The 20,769-nt window shown below is 38.8% G+C and overlaps 1 protein-coding gene across 1 annotated transcript; it reads right to left on the reverse strand.

Moving 5' to 3' along the window:
* Positions 1-15,995: 15,995 nt before the first annotated feature.
* Positions 15,996-16,559, reverse strand: LOC145667672 (uncharacterized). Its single transcript, XM_081735131.1, has one exon. The coding sequence runs from the start codon at positions 16,557-16,559 to the stop codon at positions 15,996-15,998; it is 564 nt and encodes a 187-aa protein (XP_081591257.1).
* Positions 16,560-20,769: the final 4,210 nt, after the last annotated feature.

Here is a 20,769-nt window from a genome sequence, read left to right on the forward strand (position 1 = left end):
AAACTTTTTTTAATAGCAACTAGACATGTTTTTAAGACCCATATTTTTTTTGTTTTGTCGAAAAAAATTTTCCCGCCAAGTAATGGGCCATCAAAGACGGGGAATACAATTTATGAATTGTAGAAAACATGGAAAATGGTCAACTTCGGAGCCTCACCATTCGGCTATGGAGACAGGTAGAGTTATAATTCTTGTTGTTGTATGTACATAGGGATATAAATAAACTATATTTTATTATAGTTTGGTTTGCGCATCTTTTTGTACATAAATTAACAAATTAACGTCTATTTATCTGAAAAGTCGAAGTTTGCGAATTTTTTCGAGCACTTCCGGTTCGAATTTTAAAATTCTGTTTTCGCGGTTGGTAAGACCTGGTTACCCGCTTTCCGAAAAAAATTTGTATCGCTTGTGTGTGTAACCGTTTTGTCGCAAAAAATTCGAGAAATTGTAAAATTTTCAAAAATCGCAATTTTTGGGCGCCATTTTCTCGAAAACACCATCTTTTAAAATTCTGAAATTTTCTCAGATGTTTCAACTTTACATGAATAATAAACACACCAAATACCATTTTCGACCAATGCTTCATGAATTAACTGCAGCCTTTTAAAGTTAGCGAAGTTTCGTTAACTTTGATGTCACAGTTAGCAACACTGGGAACAATAAAAGTGCAATGATTTGATGATGTTTGTGGTTCACATTCATTAAATGAAGAATAAAAGGTTTTCTTGACTGTTTTTTTTTTTTTTTTTTTTCATTATTTTGATCAAGAAGGCTCTCTGAAATAGTAAAATGAGTCTCCCCCTATTCCTCCGTTTTCTTAAACCGAAATGATCTGAGATGGAAATTACGATTACGAAACACACACATTTTAAGTTTACTTGAAATGGCCATCCAATAAATTCTGATGATCTACAAAAAGCCTGAACTATTACCTCAGTGATGATTTGGAATGCTCCAAAGTCTCAATTAAGTGCGATATCATTACAGTGATCGGAAAAGGACAAAAAGTTTAAAAAAATCGAAACGTTTTCTTACGCGTTCCAAAGAAATTTACTGACTTTTTAAACAGAACAATCCCAACATAAGAATAGGTCACTCGGAATTTTACAGTATTTGACTAAAGTTGGTCAGTCCGCAACCTGCGAGGGAAGTGTGTGTATTGTGCAAATTTTAAGTTAGCTGCTACTGCGTTGCTACAAATCAAAGGTGCAGCCTGTAGTGAAGCTGTCATGAGTGACCTATTTCCTTTAGTAGTATGAGCCGTAGAAAATGACAACTGCCTTCAAGAATGTGGTGAATGTCCTGGAGTGGAAGGAATAGGTGTGGAGTCGTTTAATTATTGACACTGATGAAAATGAAAGTGTCACGTATGCCATATGGGAAAACAATAATCTCGTTAAAAAACTGTGCCACTTTCTGTTTTCGTATCGTACATTGCTGGTTTAACTGTAAGAATTGTAATTCATGACTACATCAAGAAAATCCAAAGAGAATTAATTGCTACCGAAAAGCACCGTATAAAATTTTAAGATATAAATTCTATTTTACTTCATGTGGACTTCACTGAAAACTGGACTGTTATTCTGCAAAGTGAAATTCAGAGTTATCACCGGAATATGAAACAACTGACAGTTTTGTTGTAATAAACGACGATAAAACACACGATTCGGCTCATGTACTCATAGCCATAGAAAAGATTCTAAAAATACTTGAAGAAAAGCGAAAATATATTTTATAGAAAAAGGTTTGAATACGTGAAAATTAGTGTCTACAATTTCCCAAACCGTGTCAGTGATTTCTGATGGTGCTGCATCGCACTTTAAAAGTCGCTTTCAGATGTTCAAGATGCAGACAGGTCCGATAAAGCAGTGGTTTTGCAGTGAAACCGGCCATGCAAGGGTTTCTGCGACGATATTGAGGGGGGAGGTATAAAGGATGTGGCAACGCGGCATAACCTTAAGCAAAAACAGATACACAGTATTAAAACCGCAGAAGAAAAAATGAAATGAAATCATAAGTTTTACGTCCCACGCCGGTTAGGCTAAAGAAGACGGTGATTATGAGAAATGAATGAAATGATGGAATGCAGAAAGTGGGAGGAAACGGGATAACCCCGAGAAAACCCACGAGCACGGTGTTTGTCCACCACAAAGCCCACACGGCGCGAGCTATGATCGAACCAGGGACCCCAAGCACCGAAGGTGAACGCTCTACCACTGAGCCACCACGCCCCCACTAAAACCGCAGAAGAATTCGTGAGTATAGTGCAAGTACAAACTCCGGGTATTACTCTCGTTTTGTTGCCTGGAACTGAATTTGACGACTTCCGGAATAAAAAAAGGGAAAGTATGCTACCGGTAACTGGTATTCAACGAAGTCATCTTTGGCTTTCGGAAAAATGGCGAAGTTTTTATTGCAGTAACGGGTCACCATGAACTAACTTCATGCTTCCCCCAAAATCCAACTTCTGCAATTCAAAGTGTAGATTTAAGAAATCTGCAAGAAGGAACTTTTGTTACATACATATATGTATTATAACCAGTGATGCGTAGCAGAAATATTATGAATAAATCATGAATTACGTGAAGTTGAAGTTCTGTTTATGATTCTACATGGACCTTCAGCATTTGTGAGTATCGACAATGTGCTACGCAGGGGCGGATCCAGGATGGACTTCTGGAAGGGGGGGGGGTAATACTGCTACTTAGAGGTACTTTTAAGAGCTCCAAACTCTGAAATCGGTTTTATTTATATATAAAATAAAAAAAGTTTCTTCCCCATAGATCCACTCCTGGACGAGTTGTGAGTGAGCCAACACCTATTGGAGCACCTGCACGGTTACATGCTATTAGCGAAGAAGATGCCAACCAAGCAAATGATTGGTCCATGTAAAATAATAATAATAATAATAATAAGTGAAATTTTGTTTTCGAAGACCTTTTTAAGTAAGTGAACTTGAAATTTGTGCGTTTCGTAATCGTAATTTCCACCTCAGATTATTTCGGTTTAAGAAAACGGAGGAGTAGGGGGAGGCTCATTTTACTATTTCAGAGAGCCTTCTTGATCAAAATGATGAAAAAACAGTCAAGAAAACCTTTTATTCTTCATTTAATGAATGTGAACCACAAACATCATCAAATCATTGCACTTTTATTGTTCCCAGTGTTGCTAACTGTGACATCAAAGTTAACGAAACTTCGCTAACTTTAAAAGGCTGCAGTTAATTCATGAAGCATTGGTCGAAAATGGTATTTGGTGTGTTTATTATTCATGTAAAGTTGAAACATCTCAGAAAATTTCAGAATTTTAAAAGATGGTGTTTTCGAGAAAATGGCGCCCAAAAATTGCGATTTTTGAAAATTTTACAATTTCTCGAATTTTTTGCGACAAAACGGTTACACACACAAGCGATACAAATTTTTTTCGGAAAGCGGGTAACCAGGTCTTACCAACCGCGAAAACAGAATTTTAAAATTCGAACCGGAAGTGCTCGAAAAAATTCGCAAACTTCGACTTTTCAGATAAATAGACGTTAATTTGTTAATTTATGTACAAAAAGATGCGCAAACCAAACTATAATAAAATATAGTTTATTTATATCCCTATGTACATACAACAACAAGAATTATAACTCTACCTGTCTCCATAGCCGAATGGTGAGGCTCCGAAGTTGAACATTTTCCATGTTTTCTAGGGTGCGTAGTCCTGGCCCCCCCACCATCACGCAGTTCTTCGAAAACAATTTCAATCGTTTGTACTTCGTTTGCTCCCATTTGCTCCGCAGTAGCTCCGTTTGCTCCCTTACCGTTCCCGAGAAAATGGAATCTTAAAGTGGGGGGCCAGAACAACGTCGTTCCAGCCCCCCCACCCAACTAAAAATAATAGTTGAGGGGAACGGATGGTGGCATTCGTTTGTACTTCGTTTGCTCCCATTTACTCCACAGTATCTGCGTTTGATCCCCTACCGTTCCCGAAAAAATAGAAATATAAAGTAGGAGGGCTAGAACAACATGGTCCCAGCCCCCCACCCAATAGCAGAGAGAAACGGATGGTGGCATTCGTTTGTACTTCGTTTGCTCCCATTTGCTCCGCAGTAGCTCCGTTTGCTCCCGTACCGTTCCCGAGAAAATAGAAATTTAAACTGAGGGGTCAGGAAAAGGTGGTCCCAGACCCTCGAATTAAAAACAGTCACAGAGAGGAACAGATGGTCGCATTCGTTTGTAATTCGTTTGCTACCATTTGCTCCGCAGTAGCTCCGTTTGCTCCCTTACCGTTAACGAGAAAATAGAACCTTAAGGTGGGGGGCCAGAACAACTTCGTCCCAGCCCCCCCCCCCACCTAACTAAAAATAATCGCTGAGCGGAACGGATGGTGGCATTCGTTTGTACTTCGTTTGCTCCCATTTGCTCCGCAGTACCTCCGTTTGTTTCCTTACTGTTCCCGAGAAAATAGAAATTTAAACTGAAAGGCCAGAAAAAGGTGGTCCCAGACCATCGAATTAAAAACAGTCACAGAGAGGAACAGATGGTCGCATTCGTTTGTACTTCGTTTGCTCCCTTACCGTTCCCGAGAAAATGGAACCTTAAAGTGGGAGGCAGAACAACGTCGTCCCAGCCCCGCACCCAACTAAAAATAATAGCAGAGAGGAGCGGATAGTAACATTCGTTTGTACTTCGTTTGCTCCCATTTGCTCCGCAGTAGCTCCGTTTGCTCCCTTACCGTTAACGAGAAAATGGAACCTTAAAGTGGAGGGCAGAAGAACGTCGTCCCAGCTCCCCACCCAACAAAAAATAATAGCAGAGAGGAGCGGATAGTAACATTCGTTTGTACTTCGTTTGCTCCCATTTGCTCCGCAATAGCTCCGTTTGCTCCCTTACCGTTCCCGAAAAAATAGAAATTTAAACTGAGGGTCCAGAAAAAGGTGGTTCCAGACACTCGAATTAAAAACAGTCACAGAGAGGAACAGATGGTCGTTTTCGTTTGTACTTCGATTGCTCCCATTTGCTCCGCAGTAGCTCCGTTTGCTCCCTTACCGTTCCCGAGAAAATGGAACCTTAAAGTGGCGGGGCAGAACAACGTCGTCCCAGCCCCCCACCCAACTAAAAATAATCGCTGAGGGGAACGGATGGTAGCATTCGTTTGTACTTCGTTTGCTCCCATTTGCTCCACAGTTTCTTCGTTTGCTCCTTTACCGTTCCCGAAAAAATAGAAATTTAAAGTACGGGGCCAAAATTACATGGTCCCAGCCCCCCAATCAATAACAGATAGGAACGGATTGTGGCATTCGCTTGTACTTCATTTGATCCCATTTGCTCCGCAGTTCCTAAGTTCGCATCCTTACTGTTCCCAAGAAAATGGAACTTTAAACTGTGAGGGGCCAGAAAACAGGAGCCCGGGAACTTCGAGGGTCCAGAAAAAAGTGATCCCAGCCCCTCGAAAAAAAATCACGGAGAGGAACAGATGGTCGCAATCGTTTATACTTCCTGTGCTCTAATTTGCTCCTAAGAAATGTAGTAAAAAATAATTTTTTGCGTGATTTGCCGCGAATTGTTCTGGAATTGTTTCACTTTCTTCCCTACGGTTCCCCGATTTTTAGGAGGTTGAGGACTGGGATCACATTTCCACACCAGCCGCTTCAAAATTCCTCTTTCTTAACATCAATCGGAGTAGACGAGTACTCAGAGCAATTGTGGAACAAATATGAATAAACGAGATATAGCCAACATCCACTCCCCTCTGCGATTATATACGTCGGGACGGTGGCTGAGATCACGTGTTTAAGTTCTGCTTACTCAAGAACGTTAGGGAAGCAACCCAAGTAACTGTGAAGCAAATCGAAGCTAAAGAAGTACAAAATAATGGCACGATCCGTTCCCCTATGTTATTATGTTTATTTGAGTGGGATGCTGGGAGAATTTTGTTCTAGTCTCCACTTTAAAGTTCCGTTTCCTCGGGAATGGTGAGTAAGCATAGCTACCGCGAATCAAACCAAGTACAAACGAATGCCGCCATCCGTTCCTCATTGAAATTATTTCAATTCGAGGTGCTGGGATACGCTTTCCTGGATCACCAGTTTAATGTTCCATTTTCTCGGGAACGGCAGGGGAGCAAATTGAGAAACTGCGGAGCAAATGGGAGCAAATGAAGTAGAAGCGAATGCCACCATCCATTCCTCTCTACCATTGAGTGGGGGGCAAAAACCATGTTGTTCTGGAACCCCCAGTTTAAAATTCTACTTTCTCGAGAACGGTAGGGGAGCAAACGGACAAACTGCGTAGCAAATGAGAGCAAAGGAGATACAAACGAATGCGACTATCTGTTCCTCTCTGTGATTTTTTTTAATTCGAGGGGCTGGGATCAGTTTTTTCTGGCCCCTCGAAGTTCCTGGGTTCCTTTTTTCTGGCCCCTCACAGTTTAAAGTTCCATTTTCTTGGGAAGGTAAGGATGCAAACTTAGGAACTGCGGAGCAAATGGGAGCAAATTAAGAACAAGCGAATGCCACAATCCGTTCCTATCTGCTATTGATTGGGGGGATGGGACCATGTAATTTTGGCCCCGTACTTTAAATTTCTATTTTATCGGGAATGATAGGGGAGCAAACGTAGAAACTGCGGAGCAAATGGGAGCAAACCAAGTACAATCGAATGCCGCCATCCGTTCCCCTCAGCGATTATTTTTGGTTGGGTGAGGGGCTGGAACGACGTTGTTCTGGCCCCCCAATTTAATGTTCCATTTTCTCGGAAACGTAAGCGGAGCAAACGGAGCTACTGCGGAGCAAATTGGAGCAAACGAAGTACAAACGAATGCCACCATCCATTACCCTCAGCGATAATTTTTAGTTTGGGGACGACGTTGTTCTGGTCTTCCCACTTTAAGGTTCCATTTTCTCGGAAATTGTAAGGGAGCAAATGGAGCTACTTCGGAGCAAATGGGAGCAAACGAAGTACAAAAGAATGTCACTATCTGTTCCTCTCTGCTATTGGGTGGGGGGCTGGGACCATGTTGTTCTGGCCCCCACTTTAAATTTCTATATTTTCGGGAACGGTAAGGAGCAAACGCAGAAACTGCGGAGCAAATGGGAGCAAACGAAGTACAAACGAATGCCACCATCCATTACCCTCAGCGATCATTTTTAGTTTGGGGGCTGGGACGACGTTGTTCTGGTCTTCCCACTTTAAGGTTCCATTTTCTCGGAAATTGTAAGGGAGCAAATGGAGCTACTTCGGAGCAAATGGGAGCAAACGAAGTACAAACAAATGCGACCATTTGTTCCTCTCTGTGACTGTTTTTAATTCGAGGGTCTGGGACCACCTTTTTCTGGCCCCTCAGTTTAAATTTCTATTTTCTTGGGAACGGTAAGGGAACAAACGGAGCTAATGCGGAGCAAATGGGAGCAAACGAAGTACAAACGAATGCCACCATCCATTACCCTCAGCGATCATTTTTAGTTTGGGGTCTGGGACGACGTTGTTCTGGTCTTCCCACTTTAAGGTTCCATTTTCTCGGAAACTGTAAGGGAGCAAATGGAGCTACTTCGGAGCAAATGGGAGCAAACGAAGTACAAACGAATGCCACCATTCGTTCCCCTTAGCGATTATTTTTAGTTGGGTGGGGGGCTGGAACAACGTTGTTCTGGCCCCCCACATTAAGGTTCCATTTTCTCGGGAACGGCAGGAGAGCAAACGGAGATACTGCGGAGCAAATTTGAGCAAACGAAGTACAAACGAACGCGACCATCTGTTCCCCTCTATGACTTTTTAATTCGAGTGTCTGGGACCAACTTTTCTGGCCCCTTAGTTTAAATTTCTATTTTCTCGGGAACGGTAAGGGAGCAAACGGAGCTACTTCGGAGCAAATGGGAGCAAACGGAGTACAAACGAATGCCACCATCCGTTCCGCTCAGCGATTATTTTTAGTTGGGTGGGGGGGCTGGAGCGACGTTGTTCTGGCCCCCCCCACTTTAAGGTTCTATTTTCTCGGGAACGGTAAAGGAGCAAACGGAGCTACTGCGGAGCAAATGGTACCAAACGAAGTACAAACGAATGCGACCATTTGTTCCTCTCTGTGACTGTTTTTAATTCGAGGGTCTGGGACCACCTTTTTCTGGCCCCTCAGTTTAAATTTCTATTTTCTCGGGAACGGTAAGAGAGCAAACGGAGCTACTACGGAGCAAATGGGAGCAAACGAAGTACAAACGAATGCCACCATCCTTTCCGCTCAGCGATTATTTTTAGTTGGGTTGGGGGGCTGGGACGACGTTGTTCTGCCCCCCCAATTGAAGGTTCTATTTTCTCGTTAACGGTAAGGGAGCACACGGAGCTACTGCGGAGCAAATGGGAGCAATCGATTTACAAACGAATGCGACCATCTGTTCCTCTCTGTGACTGTTTTTAATTCGACGGTCTGGGACAACCTTTTTCTGGCCCCTCAGTTTAAATTTCTATTTTCTCGGGAACGGTAGGGGATCAAACGCAGAAACTGTGGAGCAAATGGGAGCAAACGAAGTACAAACGAATGCCACCATCCGTTCCCCTCAATTATTATTTTTATTTGGGTGGGGGGCTGGAACGACGTTGTTCTGCCCCCCCCCACTTTAAGATTCCATTTTCTCGGGAACGGTAAGGGAGCAAACGGAGCTACTGCGGAGGAAATGGGAGCAAACGAAGTACAAACGAATGTCACCATCCGTTAACTCAAGTATTTTTAGTTGGGTGGGGGGCTGGAACGACGTTGTTCTGGCCCCCCCACTTTAAGATTCAATTTTCTCGGGAACGGTAAGGGAGCAAACGGAGCTACTGCCGAGCAAATGGGAGCAAACGAAGTACAAACGAATGCCACCATCCGTTTCTCTCTGCTATTGGGTGTGGGGGCTGGGACCATGTTGTTCTGCCCCCCCCCCAAACACTTTATATTTCTATTTTTTCGGGAACGGTAGGGGATCAAACGCAGAAACTGTGGAGCAAATGGGAGCAAACGAAGTACAAACGAATGCCACCATCCGTTCCCCTCAACTATTATTTTTATTTGGGTGGGGGGGCTGGAACGACGTTGTTCTGCCCCCCCCCACTTTAAGATTCCATTTTCTCGGGAACGGTAAGGGAGCAAACGGAGCTACTGCGGAGCAAATGGGAGCAAACGAAGTACAAACGATTGAAATTGTTTTCGAAGAACTGCGTGATGGTGGGGGGGCCAGGTCTACGCACGCTGTTTTCTACAATTCATAAATTGTACTCCCCGTCTTTGATGGCCCATTACTTGGCGGGAAAATTTTTTTCGACAAAACAAAAAAATATAGGTCTCTTAAAAACATGTCTAGTTGCTATAAAAAAAAAGTTTCAACAATATCTGAGATGGTGATGGTACAATTTTATATTTTTTTGTGCCTGAGTTGAAATGGAAGGCACCAGCTTCAAATTATTATTAAAAAAAAAAAAAAAAAAAAAAAAACTTGTGCGGCTCTCTAATAAATCTACATTTTCATATATATTAATGCTGTCCTTATTTTTCAGCTTCGAGTTTTTATTTAAGATCACTCCGTAAAGATTTCATATCAAATCAAAGTAACGCCTAAAAAAATCGCGATTGAATAATTTTAAATGGCGTCCTAAGCGACCTCAAACTTTTGGTATGGAGTTATTTTGGGGGTAAGACTCAAAATAATTCGTAAGTCAAAAAATAAGGACAACGTTAATATATATTAACTGCAACATTGTACAGTTGGAAGAATTCTCGCTTTACTGAGGACTAAATATGAAATATTTATATACATATCAGGACCTTGGAAAAGAAAGAACGAATCCTGAAATCGGTATGTTGGGAAATCAAGCTGAAAGTTTTGCAAGTTCCATAAGATAGCAAGGGCGAATCTTTGTTTATCTAGAAACTGTGAGAATACTAAGGGCGAAACAGGACAAAACGCGGTATTTATGTGTTGTCCAGATCTGTCTGATGCGAAGAGTAAAAAAAAAAAATCGATTTCTCGAGTTCGCCCTTTCTCTTCCAAGATTCTGATATGCTACAAATGAATATACACTATAATTATTCTAATTAGTTCCTGGGTCTCTCTGTGGCAGTGGTTCAGTGATATAGTGGAGTCCTGGTTCGATCCCAGCTCGCGCCAAATAGACTTTGTGGTGAACACAATGTACGTGACGTATTCTCAAGTTTCTCCTGTTCCCTCTCATTTCTTCCTACCATTCCAGCTCATCATCGTCGTTTTCTTTAGTCTACATGGTATAAGTGTGGGAGGATTTTTTTCAAATAGTTGCTTCTCGCAAGCGTTTGCCTCGCTATACACCATACGTTCAAAAAAATCGTGCTTAATTAAAAGTTCCAATTGTTTACATTTAGTTTTCTTAGTTTGTTAGTTACCCCATCAATTTACTTGCGATTACACAAATATTAATGCCCAAATCTAAATATAGTTTCGGCTCTTGCTTTAATAATAAACAATAAAGCGTGTTCATGTTCAATATCATTATTATCCATTTTCGTATAGTTAAATTGAAACAACACACTACATAGTTGCAACATATTACTGTAGATATACACAAATATTAATGCTCAAATTTAAATATAGTTACAAACGTTGCGCTATTTTGAAATAATTAAATTGAAGCAAATGCAGTTTTCACGTTGTAATTAAATAGACAAAATAGTTTCAAATCCTCAAATTACCTACACGCTAGCGACATGTATTTGGCGTGAGGCGGACATTGATTAGCGTAAAAGTCAGTATTACGTATTGACATGTTCAGATTTTATAACTGGTATACGAGGGTGGTTCAATAATTATTGTCCCTGACCTATAAGCAGTATTATTTTTCCAAAAAGTCTCCTTTCATAGTAATGCACTTCTTCCACCTATGCTGTAAAACTACTATGCCAGCTTTAAAGAAAGTCTCTGGCTGAGCCGTGAGCCATTCCTCCACAGCTTCAATAACAGCTGCATTTGAGTGAAACTTCTTCCCCTTGAAATGCTCCTTCAACTTTGGGAACAAATGAAAATCACTAGGGGCGAGGTCGGGTGAGTAGGGAAGATGTTCCAACACATCAAAATCAGCAGCATGGATTACGGCATCAGTAAGATGGCTTTTGTGGGCCGGAGCATTATCTTGATGGAACATCACTGTTGGCTGCAACATCCCGCGCCTTTTTTTTTTCTTGATTGCTTCACGTAACTTAGGGATTAGGGCTGCATAATAGGCCCCCGTGATAGTGTGTCCAACCTCCAGGTAGTCAATAAGCAGTACACCCTTCGCATCCCAAAAAATTGTGGCCATAACCTTGCGTGCTGATGCTTGCACCTTGAACTTGCGTGGGGGAGGCGAACTGCTGTGCCGCCACTCCATGCTCTGTCGTTTAGACTCGGGATCATAGTGGTGGAGCCACGTCTCATCCACTGTCACAAATCTATCACAGAACTGTTTCAGGTCTGCCCCCATAACCTACAAACCAGCCCTTGAACATCGAACTCTGTCTTTCTGATGTTCACGAGATAACATTTTGGGTACCCATCGCGCTGACACCTTTCTGAATCCCAAATGTTCATGCACAATGGTTTCCACTGAGCCTACAGAGATGCGCATGATGTCTGCTAACTGTTGCACCGTGATCCGCCTTTTTCTATAATCGTATCATGCACAGCATCAATGTTTTCTGGGGTGCATGCTGTTGTTGGAGGACCAGCACCAGGGGCCTGTTCTTTACCACCTGGTAGGAAGGAGCCCCATCACCAAATACACTGATCATATCCTCATGAATCTCCTTTGGGTTTAACCCCTTTTTCTGGAGTTACTTGACAGCTCGTTGTTCAGTTTTCTCCATTTTTCAAGCTAGATGCCACCTCTCACACCTTAAACGACAAAAAAGAATATTAATATAGCAGCTATGGTTCTGAAATTTAGCATATATGCCTCTAAGACATTAGGCTACAATATCTTCCATCATCCATCTCAGCTCAAGTATTTTAAATATGCTGGGGACGATAATTATTAAATCTTCCTCGTACTTAGTTATACACGACACTAATATTTACAAACGCCGAATTGTACTAGTATATTTTGCACATGTCAATATTCACGATTACCCACACTATCGTATAGAAAACTACAGGGTGTCCCACTCGTAAGAGGCCCCGGGAAAAGTGTTATAAAAATCTTAATAAAAGAGGATATGAAACCAAATTTGTACATGACATACCTTTATGATTAAGAAATGAAGGTATGTTACAAGAGGTGCTGGAAATGAACTCCCCCACCTGTATACAAAATTCAACACTGCGCTACATGTTCATGAATGTTGCTGCCAGAGTATTGGGCGCGGCTGTGTGGATTTCACGGCGGATGTTCTCACGTAGCTCGTCCACGTGGCAGCATTCTAAATCTGTGAAATATGGCAACAAAGATTTCGCGAGCTGTGTATGGGTCTCGTGTCTCAGTGTAGCCTGGCTTACTGTTCATGGTATTTCGTGTTACATGCTTCTTCCAATGCTGTTTGATTCCGATGTATTAATATTCTGTGTTTCTTGTGAAATAATATTGGATAAGTAAATCCTTTAAGACATGTCAGAATACGTGAACTCACAAAACATACGTTTATGGAGTAGTGATAACCACCATACAGTCGGTGATGAACCCCTTCATTCACAGAAGGTGGGTGTATTCCGTGCATTATCACAGCAGCGCATCATCGTGCCAAATTTTTTAACACTGTCACCAGTGAAGTGTACCATGAATTTGTAAATCAGTTGGATGATGAGAAACCGGCACTTGGTTGGTATCAGCAAGATGGAACAATATGACATACGTTTAAGGCGAGTATGGCTGCGATGGAGTCATTTCTCCTTGCCAGAGTGATTTTCAAAGGATTATGGCCCCAGATCACCTGGCTTGACCCTTACAGTTTTCTGTGGGGTCAGCTTAAAGGTAATGTATACAAGAACAAACCACGCACCATCGACGAGTTACGTAAGAACATCCATCATAATTTGGTTTCATATCCTCTTTCATTAAAAATTTTATAACACTTTTCTCGTGGCCTCTTAAGAGAGGGACACCCTGCTTTGATATGATTGATTTGCCTTATCTCTGCTTCCCCCATCATGACATAAAGTTAATTTCAATGATTTTTTCATTTATGACGACTGACTTCTTATTTCGAGAAATTCCATTTAAAAATTCTTCTAAAGCCAGATCTTTATTGTAGATAATAATACTTCAATTAAAGATAAAAAGTTAAAGATAGTTATTCCTGGTAATAGTTATTGATAGTAAATATAAAAAAGAAATGACGGGATGGAAATTTAGATTTGATATGATTCTGTATCTTAAACAAGTTTCCTTCCCTGATATGATCAGCAAAGAGAGAGAAGAGGAGACTTTGTTCGGATTGCTTATCAACTTACGTGGAACAAGAATCCATAAAATGAAAAATTTTTCATAGAATGCGCAACTCTTTTTGCGTACATTAACATTATAGTCGTCACTGATGACTATATTGTTTGAAATCTAGAGACAACATACAAACACACATTGTATTTCTACTATTTGTACGTTGAAGGTATTCTTCCTAATGACTTCCTGTGGAAAAACACTAATATATATACTTTTTTTGGTACACTCATGTCCACTCATGATTGGTACACTCATGATTGTCGCATATTTATAACTGTCTTCTTGTAAGAATATAATTTGATAATGAATTTGCAGGGTACTTTTAATACTGATACTATGTGTATAATAGGGAAATGTATATTTGTGGATAATTTCAGAGGAAAAGTATTATAAATACGAAAATTAGAATGAGTAGAACAAAATGTTGCTAAATGGACAAGAAAGTTTTATTTTCGTTTTATTGTACTTATTTACCACTCTTTTGACATGAAATTTTCCACATACATGTCTTTATCGATTATACACATACTAACATTGTAAGAAATACCTGGCGAATTCGTTATCAAATTATATCCCTACAAAAACATATTTATAGACATGCGACAATAATTTTGGACATGAGTGTACATATAAGAAACGTTTTTTTCGAAAACAAGTTCCATGTTAAAATTGCATTGTAACAATATAAAGAACCTATGTGGAATTTAGGATGTGAGAACGAGATGTTATTGCATCGTAAAACTTGCGTAAGACTCTTCTTTCCAATTTATCTGCATGACAAAAATGTTTATTTACAATTATTGTCATTTATCTGCCATCCATATGCAAGTGATTGTATCAACGGAAAAACTGGTTGTGAGAAAATCAAAATTTTGTTTTTAGCTAAAAGCCGCAAACTTATGGATATGGTAAGCTTATCATTGATAATATTATTGCTAAAGCTTTCTGCCCTATGATAATATATAATTCACCTGCTGCTAATAACTCAGTTTCAACCAAATCAGTAGCTAAATCTTTTGCCTTTGGACGACAGTTTTAACACCTATTTATTTCTTGTATTATACCTAATGTTATATGGTCCCTCATAGTTGCTAAGTAACTAGCGCACGTGGCCATGGATTCGAGTCCAGTGACCTCGGTTACAAACTCGAGTAGTGATCCGTTAAGTCCCGTCTCATATAGCCTTGGGGCTGAAGTCTTAAACTGGCAAGACAACCAATCAATTAATGGCAAAAGATTATGCTTTGTATTGTGTTTGGGATCATGAATATGTTCTTTCAATCGAGTGTGTGTTCCTCTTCCTGATACATATTGGGCGAAAGTCCCTTTGCAGACCTTTAAGATTATATGAATCTGCACAAAGTCCTGTGAGTCCAAAACCTCTATGGGACTCTTGTCATGTTCGTAGCATAACTTACATTCTTTTTCCACGTCCGATTGCTCATCCGTAACAGCATGTGACTTTCTGAGCGCCTCACAAATTACACCTTTCAGTTGCTCGTTGTTAAAGGTATCGGTTTCTCTGTTTCCTCTTCCTTTTTGATATGCTATGGTATTGTTGGTCTTGTATACCTCACTCCACAAAGCGTATGTTATGCCTCTCTTTCCATCCAAAATTTAGCATTTCCAGCTTAGTAGAACAGTGTCAGAACAAGGGCTTTGTTGCAGAACGGCTCACTCTGGTGTGTTAGTGTTATAATCAGTAACGGCTTCTTAATGTAAGAGCAAAGTCACTCTCCAGTTGCAACCGACTTTGGGACCTCCAGTGATTTTTGACTATGAAAACGTTCTTTAAATTCTGGTATGAGGCATAAATATGACAGGAAAAATAATAAGTTTAACATTGCATAATCATAATATCCAGTACATGTCTTACACAGAGGATTATTGAATTTAATTTTAAATACCTTACTCACCAAATTTAACTTACACTAGAATACAAATGCTGAGCAAAGCAACGTTTTATTATAAAATAATAAAAAATAAATTTGACAGTTTCGGATATCTAACATGTCCTTCTTCAGACATGAAAATAAATGAAATTGCATATATATATATAGTCATTGTTATGACAATTTTAAAATTCTTTAACAGACAAAAAGAACAAATCTCGTATACTTCTGTTTCTACAATATAATCGTCTTTCAGCAACGTACGTAGCATATTTTGGCATTCGATATCAAACGTGTCTAGGCAATCTGAAATTTGATTAACATCTTCGAATGTTTTCACAATTCTTTTTCATTATCGTCACAAAAAAATTCCACCTGCTGACCTTAATTCTTATTGTCAGTTTTTATTGTACTTTGCTTGCTTTCTTAAACATTTTATAATAATGCCCTTTTCCATTATTCCTCGTAAACCTCAACTATTAATCGTTTATTCCAAATATTTTCATTGATAAGAAGATATTATTTCTTTTAACATTTATATATAGTCATTGTTAAGAATTTTAAAATTCTTTTAACAGACATATATAACAGAAACACGGAAAATTCTGAACGCTGATTGGCTAATCAATAAAGAATCATCCAATCATAATAGAAGTTGATCAAATTGATACTAAACACCAAGATCCTCCCTGATCCAGTGGAAAATAAGCTACAAATTAAGACTTTCCAATAACTTGCCCCATTCTTCGTCAATTTTAAGTCCTGTATTCCAATTCATAATACAGCTTTCCTCTTCTTCAATGAACCTGGCCTCCTTCCACTTTCTTATTAACGTTCTTTGTTCCCTTGCTAATACTTCACTCTCGCACCAATTAATATTGTGCCCCGTGTCCCTTATATGTTTAAAAATGGCATTTCTTTCTCTTTTCAATCTAACATCATCTTGATGTTGCTTTAATCGTTCTTTTAGCTTTTTCCCCGTTTCATCTATATAACAGCTATCACAATCACCACACTTTATCTTATACACCACTCCTCTTCTTTCCCTCATCTCTTCTCTGCTTTGTTCTTTTTTATTCATTCTTAACACATCCAATAGTCTTCTACTCCCTTTCCTGTATGTTGAAATGTTCCCTATTTTCTTTAGAACTTTGTTGATTACCTCAGTATCCTCCCCTATACTTTTTATTCCTCGCCATGTCTTCTTTTCTTCTTCTCCATCTTTCTTATATTCGTTCTTATTTTTCTGGTTTTTTTTTCTTATCCTTTCCATTTTTAGCTTTCTTTTATTATCCTGATCCTTTCCATTGGTCTCCAGTTGATTGTGAAATTTCTCTGTCTTCTTCCTTCCTTTTGTCACTACTTATCCACATGATCCTCTCTTCCATATTTTCTATGAAATGTTTCTTCCTGGATCTATCAACATCACTCCTTTTATGACAAAAGTTCCCTGTTGCACACTTCTTCTGGAACCATTCTGTGACCAACTTGTCATTCTGCCTGCTTATTTTCATATTTAGAAATACAATGGCTTTATCTTCTTCTATTTCCAATTCCAGTTCTATGCCCTTCTCTTGATCTATTTCTTTCACAACTTTAGTAAGTTGCCTCCGTGTACCTTCCCATGTCCCAAAGCAATCATCAACATACCTGCTGAAGAATATAAGCCTGTCCCCTCCTTTCCTTTTGGCTTTCTTTTCCCACCTGTTCATCACTATCTCCGCCCATACCGAACCCATTCTCGATCCTATGCTCAGGCCCTATTTGATCCTTGCTAACTTCTCTCCTATAACGCAAAAACTGTTCCACCATATTGTCTTCAATGCTTCTTTGAGCTTTTCTACACTCCAACCGTGTATTTTCTTTCCTCCCATTTCCTCTGTCACTGCTTTCAATATATACTCCCTTTTCAAGTTCGAAAACATTTCTTTCACATCAACACTAAACAACAGTGTTCTACCTTCAATAGGTCCCATGTTGTCCAATTTGTCCTTCAGTTCCCTAGAATTTTTAACACTATTACTCTCCTGCTCTCTCCTTAAAACTTCAGCTATTCTCTTGAGCTTCTTCTTCTGCAGTTCATACAGATTCCTTCTGCAGTCAAGTATCGGTCTCAGCTTTATCACTTCCTTATGAATCTTCGGAAATCTTTTCATTACTGGAATTCTTCCTTCTTCATTTAAACCTGCTTGGTAACCTCCTTTCTTCAAAGAACAAATTACCTTTTCTTTTATTTCTCTCCTTAACTTTTTCCCTCCTATTGCTTCGTATGTGCTATCAAACAAGCCCTCTAATTTTGTATCATACCATTTCTTTTCCATCACTACCACTGCACCTCCTTGCATACCATTTCTTTTGTCCGCTTGCTGCACTATTATATCCTTTCTCTTTACTAATTTTCTAAGTGTCACCTTCTCTTCTTTTGTAAGGTTTCCTCCTTCATTATGAGCATAGAGGAGGTGATGGCAGTATAAAATAAAAACTACACAAAAGGTAAATAACTTTTATGAGTACCAGGTACTAGTTCCCTGTTAGAAGAAACGCGAACAGTACAAATTGGTAAGATTGCGTACAGTTATAAAAGCATAATGGATTTTACGAAGCATATAACACCACTGATTGTTGAAACAGACTGACCAATTTAGAAACGTTAAATTCGTGATTTGTTAGACCATCACGAAGGTGCAATGGATGGTACTGACGATAAGCTAGTGAAGCCAGGTCCACTTAGTGAAAATGCAATACTATCAGAAATCAAGCAGTAGACGGATCAATGTGTCAAATACCGTAAAGCGAACAGTTACATCAAATCTATGATTGCAAGTGCTGTTACAGACTCAGTGGATCAGAAGATCATGTATAAAGAAACTGTGTACGATGCGTAGGAGGCGTTAAAACAACAGTTTTGTAGTGACATCCAAGAATCAGTTATTCAAGATTTGTATCGATTTCTTCGCGTTCAAGTAGACATATTACCCAGTTGAAAAGTTTGCGGAATTAGTTAAACAACGGCTTAAAAGTGAAATGCGAAAATTTATTACGAGATCTCTTGTTGGTTTGTAAAACTTTACATATGTGGTCTAGTAAGCTTTGACACATTTCAGAAGGATGACAAGGGAACGTTTAATGAATTCACAACTCAGCTGTGCATGTTTGGAAGAAACTTTACAAAAAGTGAAAGGAACAGTAAAGTCGTTCAAGAAGAGCTAGTGGCAAAAGCACAAAAACACGAAGAGAATCCGAAGTTTAAGCAAAAATGTCAAAGAAGAGTCTTGTAATTATTCCAAAGAAAAATTGCACTGGACTGAGAAAAACATTTTAAGCAATAGACTGCTGACGGGAAATCAGATAAGAACAGTGCAGTTAAAGTACAAGGAACATTGCAGTTACAAGTATGGCCTCACGTCTGTGTGTCAAAAAAAATGTTGATTTAGATTCCTCAAATTGGTAGATTGGTGATGCTACAGAGCATGTAACGAACTGACAGTACTATTTCATTGATCTTCAACGATTTAAGACTTCTTGCCACATCGAAGCCGCAGATAAAAGGACGATATAAGTTATGTCAATAATTAAAGGTAGGTGTGGTATGTTCTAATATTACGAGCAGTCATATGTGACCATCTGCTTTAATGCCAATGGGACCTGTTACTGAAGGCTTTCTCCCGACCACTATTCCTCTTCGTTGATGCGGTTTTGCCGTGAATTTTGTAGACCGTTACCGCCCTGGATACTATCCTTCGCGACACACCCAACATACTTGCCACTTTCGTCACGGTAGGTAGTCAACTAACAGAATGCCTAATATTTATCTGTTTATTTATTGTTGACCAGACTTAAACATAGTTTAGCTAATGCTTATTTAGAAAAACAAATAAAACAATGTTTGTTGATTTATTGTTGGAAAATTGTAGATAGATGCTTAGCGACAAAATTTATTTTTGATTATAAAAAATATCAGGGATAAGAGATGGGGCTGTAAACAATAAGTATTGGGGAGCTTTGCTCTCAATTTTTATTATTTATAATTCATTACTTTTGACAATTTTACTATGTGTGACAATCTTATTACACTGTTTTTCAATTTTAATATATTCATGCGCCGCTTATCCTTTATTATTACATTAACAGTGTAAAAAAAAAATATATATATATATATATATATATTTCAAACAGGCAAATTCGGTCATTTTGGCTGGTGCCATTTTAATACATATGCTTACTTCAAACAAATTTGCTTTAAAACAAATTTAGTGAAATAGTCCACAAGGCTCTACGGCTGGGACTTCCTATCTTCCGAAAGGACTGAACTGAAACTGAAACTGAAAATATCAATACTGGATGGTAGTGATATGGAACCAGCTGTAGTAATATTAAAGGCATGTGAGTTCTCTACCCTAGGATGATATCTATATTTTGAAATTACAGGTAAGAAAGAAAGATTATCCTTTTTTTCATCATACGTACTAATTGATTTAATTATTCCATCATATTATTGATTTAGAATCCTTAACGAAAGTTTAAGACCACCTTTATTTTTAAAAGTTTGTTGAAGAATTATATGGAAAAATATATAAGAACAAAACATTAGAAGATTACAGAACTGTTTAGTATTCAATTGATACACCTATAGTTTTTTAAATAGACATTCACTCTGTTCCGAATGGATGCGATCAACCGTTTACATTTTCTTAGCATCGATGTTCATAATACAGTAACATGTAGCACTATGAGATAGTTTTGATAGGCACTGACACTAACTGTTTAAATTGTGTTCTATAGGTTATTAATATAGTTATGCCTTGGTTATGAAAGGGACACGGAAGAATTTACATATCGTTTTGGTTAAACTACACCTAAGAAACGCAATTTACTGCATAGAGCTTCTTGCTGGTATCAAATGTAGCTATAAAAAAAAAGCTTTGAACAGATGGCAACATGTTCTATATATGAGCTGTTAATATATATTTTAAATCTTTTATAGTCTCATCAATGAAATGAACGATATTAACACCGTGAATAAGCATACAACTTAAATTATAATAAATGAACTATTGGCAACATGTTCTATATATGAGCTGTTAATATATATTTTAAATCTTTTATAGTCTCATCAATGAAATGAACGATATTAACACCGTGAATAAGCATACAACTTAAATTATAATAAATGAACTATTTGGTCGCACTAGGGAACGATGCATGGCGAGGAAACGAGATTCATTAATTAATATATTACCACCACACCAACTAGGGGTCTGTATACCATTCGGAGCAGAATTAGCTGTACATGCTGCCAGAATGTACTACTCATCTCCCCATACTGAAATGAAAGCATTTTTAAAAATTGACTTCCGCAACGCCTTTAATGAACTTAACCGCAACTCAATGTTACAATCTGTTAAAATTAACTTTCCAACTTACTATCCTCATATTTACCAATGCTACTCCGAACCAAGCAATCTTTTTATAAGTGATAACAT

This window comes from Thermobia domestica, chromosome 13, assembly GCF_964235325.1.
Source record: "Thermobia domestica chromosome 13, izTheDome1.hap1.1, whole genome shotgun sequence".
Lineage (NCBI taxonomy): Eukaryota > Metazoa > Arthropoda > Insecta > Zygentoma > Lepismatidae > Thermobia > Thermobia domestica.

Bases quoted from the DNA above. Each gene is read 5' to 3' on its own strand.
- LOC145667672 (XM_081735131.1), bottom strand. From the start codon at position 16,559: ATGGAAAGGATAAGAAAAAAAAACCAGAAAAATAAGAACGAATATAAG.